This window comes from Festucalex cinctus, chromosome 7, assembly GCF_051991245.1.
Source record: "Festucalex cinctus isolate MCC-2025b chromosome 7, RoL_Fcin_1.0, whole genome shotgun sequence".
In the NCBI taxonomy this organism is placed as follows: domain Eukaryota; kingdom Metazoa; phylum Chordata; class Actinopteri; order Syngnathiformes; family Syngnathidae; genus Festucalex; species Festucalex cinctus.
Window position 1 is genome coordinate 5,016,397 of NC_135417.1, and position 7,670 is coordinate 5,024,066.

Genomic DNA, 7,670 nt, shown 5'->3' on the forward strand with positions numbered 1-7,670 from the left:
TTGGGAGACTGCCACACTACCACCTGAGCTATGCCCCTCCTACTGTTTGCCTATCTCCAAGAGATTTGGTCGATATAAAATTGGTCCTGCTAGAGTGAAGATGATGGCACTCATGTTAATGGAACACCTGTTCTGTTCTGCAGGGTGAAATAAATCAATGAAATCTATGGAATTTCACTTTATGCTGTTTGGTTGTGTTCCAGGTTGTCATTTATTTAAGGTAAGCCCGTATTGTTATCTCTGCTGTGCCTGGCACAGAGGCTTGACGCCGATAAGAAAATTACTTTATTATTGTCACAAATAAACAAACATCTCAATTTCAGTGACTCATTTTATGTTTCCTTCTCCCTGAGCTGTCACCTTATGGAGAAGGGTTTTGTGCGTCCCAATGATTCAATGAGCTTCGTCGTGTTTCTTTAAGCCTCTGGCTATGACAAACAGGTCTAGGGAGAGGGACCAGACAAAGCGTAGGGTGACCCAAGATACGCTGGAGAGACTACAGTATATGTTTTGGCTCACCTGGGAACAACTTGGCTCCCCCTGGAAGAGCTGGACGAAGTGGTTGGGGAAAGGATATTCTCAGATTCCCTTTAAGATGGTGCCCCAACCCCAGAAAAGTGGAAGATGGATGGATGGATGGATGGATGGATGGATGGATGGATGGATGGATGGATGGATGGATGGATGGACGGATGGACGGGTGGATGGATGGATGGATGGATGGATGGATGATGGATGGATGGATGGATGGATGGATGGATGGATGGATGGACGGACGGACGGATGGATGGACGGATGGACGGATGGACGGATGGATGGATGGATGATGGATGGATGGATGGATGGATGGATGGATGGATGGACGGATGGATGGATGGATGGATGGACGGACGGACAGGTGGATGGATGGATGGATGGATGGATGGATGGATGGATGGATGGATGGATGGATGGATGGATGGATGGACGGGTGGATGGATGGATGGATGGATGGATGGATGGATGGATGGATGGATGGATGGATGGATGGACGGACGGACGGGTGGATGGATGGATGGATGGATGGATGGATGGATGGATGGATGGACGGATGGACGGATGGACGGATGGATGGATGGATGATGGATGGATGGATGGATGGATGGATGGACGGATGGATGGATGGATGGATGGACGGACGGACAGGTGGATGGATGGATGGATGGATGGATGGATGGATGGATGGATGGATGGATGGATGGACGGGTGGATGGATGGATGGATGGATGGATGGATGGATGGATGGATGGATGGATGGATGGATGGATGGACGGACGGACGGGTGGATGGATGGATGGATGGATGGATGGATGGATGGATGGATGGATGTTATATTTCCCACTAATGCTTCAATTTTTTTTCACCTATTTAAAATCTCCCAGATTACTACAGAGAAATCCCCCTCCCCACCCCCACTATTTTTTTTTTTTTTTTTTTAAATAACCCAGCACCTAATGTGAAATTGGAGCAGCAACACTTTTGGAGTCAAGGTCAGTTCATGCAGTTAATAACTGTGATTAAAAGAATAAATACCATCCACCTCATGTTTGTTTTACTTCATTAGCCTCTTCAATCATTCCGCCAAAGAAAATGTCTGAATCTTAATCATAATCAGCCTTAGACAATTAATTTGCAATTGCCTGTGTTCACTAATACTAGTGCTACAGTACATAATAAAAGCTAGTCACTTGAAATGTAAAAAAATAAATAAATACGTTGTCCCCAATGTGTTTCTTGAAATGCCCTACAGTACACTCTGCAGCCATCGGTCTTGATGAAGCATGCTGACAATTGTAAATGCTTGCGATAAGACTCTTGTTTATAGCAGTTAGGAGCAGGCAGAGACGGACACGGAGGACAGACGCTTATCTGCTCCGTGACTGTAAAGTTTAAATAAAAATGTCCTTCATTCTATAAGTGGAGCAACTGCTGGAATCTGTGTGATTAAGGAAGTGAATATATTCATATGAGAAGAGGCATTACGCAATGGCTGGCACTGAATTTTAAAGTAATATCTTAATTAAGGTACTCCAAACAAGAAGTGAAGCACAAATAATACAATCAAATAGATGTAGTTAATAATGTACACTACAGTAGATTGCTTTTCATCGGCGTAACAGCGTTTCCCCATTTTCTCAGGTCGATGAACTCTTGCGAGTGCACGATGATGTGAACGCCATGCATGTCTAGTAGTTGACACTTGACCTTGGCCGACTGTTGCAACAAAGGGTCATTTGCTTGGCTCCGTCCTCTCCAGGTCAGTAAGGCAAAGGGGAGTCATTTCCCCCCCACTCGAGTCATTACTCTTCTGGATTTTTTTGGGGGGGACTCTTGGTAATGACATTCTTAGAAGGCAAATGCTATTTTAGTCAGTCGAAATAAAAAAAATTGTTATGTAGTTACAAGAGTTAGGCCTGACTCACCATAAATGTTACTATATATAGTATTTTACAAAGGTAAATCCATGTGTTTAGTAGTTTAATACATATTTAGCAATTTTCCAAGTATTGAATTCATTCATTCAATTACCAGATAGTTGCATCATAATATTAAAAAATTATTAATTACAGAAGTGAAACTCATTTCACTACTCACAGAGTGAGAAATTTCGTGATTTTATTGTTTGTAATTTTGGGTTATTTCATAGTTATGGTAGTTAACAGTGAACAAAAAGCTCAACTTCATCACCTCAAGAAATGTGAATCATAATAGATCATAATAAAGCAAGTCTCCTGAACAAAACTCGTGCTTTTTTTTTTTTTTTCCAGTTTCATCACACATTATTAATTCATTTTTGGGCCGTTGTGTTTTCAGGTAGAATATTATACTTGCAAATTGAAATCAGTATTCCAACCATCAAAAACAGTTGTTATTATTGTGTTGGTTTGAATTTCCACTATTTTGTGTTTTGGTTCGCATAATTGTTTATACAAGCAGGGTTTTATTTTTATATATTCATACTAATACATTAATATTACTTTTGGTGGTCATGAAATTATAACCTAATGATAAGACCACTTTCATGTGTGCCTGCACCAACTGAACTCTCACCATTCAAATAGGTTTTGTTACAAGTTGTGAATATGAAATATATTAGACATGCTTAATGACTAAATTTGGACCTGGAGTAGTTATGGTGGTTGTGACTAATGCACAAGAGGAGTGTAATGCGGTGTAAATGCGCTGTAGTGATGTCAGGGTCCAGACACAGGAGTACAGTTTTACTGCCTATTACTATCAAAACACACCGATAAACGCTAAGGTGAAGGCCAAGCACCGAGTTAGCCTCTGGGTTAATGAACTCTGGTAGAATACATTTCTTGGTCATCTTTTTGAAAGGCAGAAAAAAAAAGAAGTAAAAAAAAAAAAAAAAAAACTTTACACAAAATGTTAGCTTAAAACCCTTAGGCATTATTGTGACCGGTTTTCGGCTTTTTGATGGTTCTGACCAAGTCATTTCAAAATAAGATACTGCCCAGGTAAATCTGGTAATGTATTGTTGTTAAATGAAGTGTTAATATTTCCAAAATGCTGATAAATTTCAATAGACCTTGTGCCTCTCAACCCAGAAATTCCACACGCGGAAGACTATGCTACCAGCTTTCCTACTTGTCCGTGGGAAACGCCAACACTGTAAAAATGGGGAGTGATATTTACTTGAAAAAGCCTAGTAAAGGTTGATGCACTCTAAGTAAATTTTACACGGAATTTGATTAGAATTTCTGATGGAAAAAAAACAAAAAACTACTAGATATTTTTCCAAGTAAATTCAAGTAAATGAGGGTACGTGCGAGCTCATCTTCATCAGTCTCTGCCGCCGGCCTCACTTCATCGACGGATGTCCTCTTGCGGCTCTATTTTCAACGTCCGCGGGTGAAATTGGTGGAGCTGATGTATAGCTGAATCCGAAGCTCAGAGGCCAGGGTGGGAACCTCTGGGTACCTCACTATACATACGCGATGCAAGGCTCACGATAACGATTATCTCACGATATGACGATACCGTGATTATAGATATACTGTATTATTCAGGTAAATCCATGATAATCTACTATAAAACTACTTAATAATAAATCGTAAAAGTTTTTTAGGCATTTGGGCCACATTACCAATTTGTTTGAAAATTAAGCAGAAAAAAACAGTGTTTATTCATAACATTTACGATTTATTATGTCTGGAGTGCATGATTTATGTTCGTCATTTGCCGCAGATGAGGCACTATATCCACTTGAGTGGACATGAGCCTCGCTGACAGTGAAAAATAAGTAAGTAAAAATTGTTTGTTCGTAATTTTTGTGGCTTTATTATGACTGCATTACATGATAAACACATTTCGAGAACTGAGTGGATTTGTATAAAAGTACATTTCTTAAAAGAAGTTGTCACCAAATTGTGGGGAGCCTTCACTTTTTCAAAGTAGTTCGTTAAAAACACATTTGTAGTAAGACTACGCAACTTTTGTCACTCGAGTTTATATATGGTAGACTTTTATTTATTTATTTTTTTGTATCTGATTTTAATTGCAGAAACTTTCCGTGGAAAAATGCTGGAAATATACACCATTTTCTTGTCAGACTGTATCGATCACATGCTTAGTACGTCACATCCGGTTACATGCGCCTACGCGGAAGTGTCGTCATTTCATCGTGGTTAAAAAAAAATATTGACGAAGGAAAACATGGCGGACTCTCAAGGCGTCTTTTTAGTGATTAGCAACATCCCCGCCTCTTTCCACTCTGCGGACCTTCGGAATTATTTCAGTCAGTTCATAGAGAGCGGCGGCTTCATTTGTTTTCATTACCGACACCGGCCAGAGGTCCACCGGGAGTCTCAAACGTGCGGGGACAGCGAGGAGGACAGCGATAAGTCGTCCGTTAGCGACACAACACCCGTATCGGCTAATGGAAACTGCGGTAAAAAGACGAAGCCGACAGCCAAAACTTGCTGTTGTGTCGTCTCTGTTCACAACGAACACGCCGACAGGTTTATTAGGATGTACGCAGGGAACCACTGGATCGACTCCAAGGGTAACTGGCTATCGAGAAGATGTGTTGTTAAGAGAGTGAAGGTTTCACAACACAATGGTAAGTTAGCCTTGTAACAGCACGCTGCAAACCACCACAACTATTAACATATTTTTCCAATAATATATTACTGACAACGTTAATCCAAACTGAGCATTTTTACTATGTGAGAATTGTTTTGGTACCACACTTAAATTGGATCAAGCATTTATTTTTATTTATTTTTTACCCCCCAGATGACAATCAGTTCCCGTACAAGACGAGGTTTGAGCAGCGACACCGGATGTCTCAAACCGAACTCTTCACCCTGTCCGACCTCAAGACCCTATCTGAACTCAATCCACCTGCTCTGATGCAGAATGGCAACGTGGGAACATCAGTCAAAGTCTTCCTACAGCTCATCCAGTCGTGCCGGCTGCCTCCCCGCCTCATCCGCAAATTGGGCCTCACCTTCCCCAAAACTGGCTCCAACCGTCGCTACGGCAACGTGCCTTTCCAGTACCAGGACACTTGCACTCTGCCGGCCACCGAAGAGACTGTTATAACAGCCGCTGGCCATGAGATATCGGGGCCGGGCACTTTGGCCGCTCGAACGTCGGCACCGAGGCGGCAGGATGACCGATGCGAGACAACAGAGAATGATGAGCCGCAAATAGAAGAGCAGGAGGACGTGCAGTCAAATGCAGATGATGTAAGATCAAGACTATGATCAAGTTACTTAAGTTATGTATTATGTGCACTGAATTTTAAATGCATCCTTTTCATAATAATTCCTACAAGTAGGTTGAAAACGCCAAAGTCTGTTTTTCCATACACATGCATGTGTTAAGCTAATTCAAGACTAAAAGTCATCTGGGTTAGGAAATGTATTATCCTGTACTGATTCCACTAAACTCTCCTTTGGTTGCAGGACGATGACTGCTGCGAGGAGTGGGAGCGCCATGAAGCACTGCATGATGATGTGACGAGCCAAGAGCGAAGCAAAGAAAGGCTGTTTGAAGAAGAAATTGAGTTGAAGTGGGAAAAAGGTGGATCGGGCTTAGTGTTCTACACTGATGCCCAGTATTGGCAGGAAGAAGAAGGAGGTAAGCACAACAGTGATGAATTATACAGTGATATCTCGACTTAAGAATGACTCAACTATGAGTTTTTTTTTGTGTTTTTTGTTTTTTTAAACTTTTGATCCGATTATTTTTGCTTTGTTTGTGGGCAAAAATTTGAGATGCTCGTCGATTGTGGCAGTGAAATTGTCATCAAGCCATACTGCCCTCTGGTGACACAAAGCTCATTGAATTATGAAAAATTATATTACACCTGCGTGTTTTTTTTTTAAAGTGAGATAATGTAAAATTATTCTTAATAAAAGCAGATTGTATGACTAACTACATTTGTCTCGTTTTGTGCGTCTTTTTTTTCCAGATTTTGACGAGCAAACTGCAGATGATTGGGACGTTGACATGAGCGTCTACTATGATAAAGGTATTTTAGATTGCTTTACTACATTTTTTATTATTATTATTATGTTGGTCACGCATGGCAAGTTTATTTGTATAGCACATTTCATACACAAGGCAACTCAATGTGCTTTACACAAGGAAAGACAACACATAAGCATCAGCACAAACAGTAGTTAACAACATTCAGAGCAAGGAATCATAACATTTATTTTAACCTCATGATATCATTTCTTAAACTGGTCTCATCTTTTTTCCAGACGGAGGTGACATGGACGCCCGGGACTACGTCCGGATGCGACTGGAGAAAAGGCTTAGGGATGGTTTTGAAGATGGATCTGCACACAATCAGGCCATTGGCAGTTTTGAGAGGTTCACTAAGGTATGAAATTCATTTACAATACAGTACATAGTACTACATACCATCTGTTTATATTGGAATTTTAAATGTTTTACTCTTTTCTACTGGTTAGGGCTTTGGCCGCCGCGTAATGGAGAAGCAAGGCTGGAAGGACGGTGAAGGGTTGGGAAGCAGTCAAACTGGAATTGCTGACGCGCTGGAAAATGAAGGCAAACATCCGTACTGCAAACGGGGGTTTGGGTAAGTTTCAAAATAAAGTGGAAATGATTATTTTTGTTCACAAGTCATTGTACTCATTGTGATGCACTGCTTATTCTACAGATATCATGGTGAAAAGCTTCTCTTACATCCTGGTAAAAAGGCCAGAAGAGACTTTCATATAACTACAATCTATGATCAACCTAAAGACATTGATCGAGGGGACTCCTTGCTCAGGCGCCAACCAAACAACAGCATGAAGTACAGAGGCTGGCAGCCAGGGGGAAGTGTTGGACCAAGAAGATGACCATGCTGTACTCTTCATTTGTGTTTGATTGTGATGTTAAATAGTCTTATTTTTCTAACCTTGCCTAATTAAAATTGAGTACCCTCACTCTTATGTTTGTGTTGTTGTATGTCATTATTTTTAATGATATATTGCATGTTTCACTTATTTTTTTTTAACAGGAATTGTACAATCACACCAGCACAAGGGATTTTACAGTAAAGAGGAAGTTGTCAGGCTTCCGAGCAGTTTTCAGAGAACTGTTGGAGTAGACAGTAGAGTTTTACCTGAGGGCACATCGCGAAAAAT

The 7,670-nt window shown here is 40.8% G+C and overlaps 1 protein-coding gene across 1 annotated transcript; it reads left to right on the forward strand.

Moving 5' to 3' along the window:
- Positions 1–4,677: 4,677 nt before the first annotated feature.
- gpatch3 (G patch domain containing 3) lies at positions 4,678–7,475 on the forward strand. Its single transcript, XM_077527033.1, has 7 exons — positions 4,678–5,122; positions 5,299–5,753; positions 5,973–6,147; positions 6,482–6,541; positions 6,777–6,898; positions 6,990–7,117; positions 7,199–7,475. The coding sequence occupies exons 1-7, from the start codon at positions 4,717–4,719 to the stop codon at positions 7,380–7,382; spliced, it is 1,530 nt and encodes a 509-aa protein (XP_077383159.1). The 5' UTR covers positions 4,678–4,716; the 3' UTR covers positions 7,383–7,475.
- Positions 7,476–7,670: the final 195 nt, after the last annotated feature.

Coding starts and splice junctions, on each gene's coding strand:
- gpatch3 (XM_077527033.1), top strand. CDS start 4,717: ATGGCGGACTCTCAAGGCGTCTTTTTAGTGATTAGCAACATCCCCGCC. Junction 5,123..5,298: donor GAAGGTTTCACAACACAATG/GTAAGTTAGCCT, acceptor TTTACCCCCCAG/ATGACAATCAGTTCCCGTAC. Junction 5,754..5,972: donor TGCAGTCAAATGCAGATGAT/GTAAGATCAAGA, acceptor CTTTGGTTGCAG/GACGATGACTGCTGCGAGGA.